Raw genomic sequence first — 249 nt, forward strand, 5'->3', positions numbered from 1 at the left:
GTCGCAGTCAGAGGAAGTCGTCGTCGCGGATCGCGGAGAAGTACGGGCTGCGGCCGCGCACCGTCGTCCGCAGACTGCAGACGGAGAAGGGCCGCGACGACCTCCCCAGCGCCAGCAGCAAGGCGCCCCGGATCCGGCCGCCGCCGCTGTCCAAGTACCGGCGCAAGACGGCCAACGCCCGCGAGCGCCACCGCATGAAGGAGATCAACGACGCCTTCGAGACGCTCCGGCGCGTGCTGCCCGACATCT

General features: G+C 70.7%; 1 protein-coding gene across 1 annotated transcript in view; it reads left to right on the top strand.

Annotated features, from left to right (window-relative positions):
• The window catches only part of LOC119584942, a 1,923-nt gene that overhangs the window by 148 nt on the left and 1,526 nt on the right, over positions 1-249 (top strand). The window contains exon 1 of the mRNA XM_037933540.1: positions 1-249. This exon is cut by the window's left edge and continues 148 nt beyond it; it is cut by the window's right edge and continues 1,526 nt beyond it. Within this exon, the coding sequence (XP_037789468.1) occupies positions 1-249 (249 nt within the window).

This window comes from Penaeus monodon, chromosome 19 (assembly GCF_015228065.2).
Source record: "Penaeus monodon isolate SGIC_2016 chromosome 19, NSTDA_Pmon_1, whole genome shotgun sequence".
NCBI lineage: Eukaryota > Metazoa > Arthropoda > Malacostraca > Decapoda > Penaeidae > Penaeus > Penaeus monodon.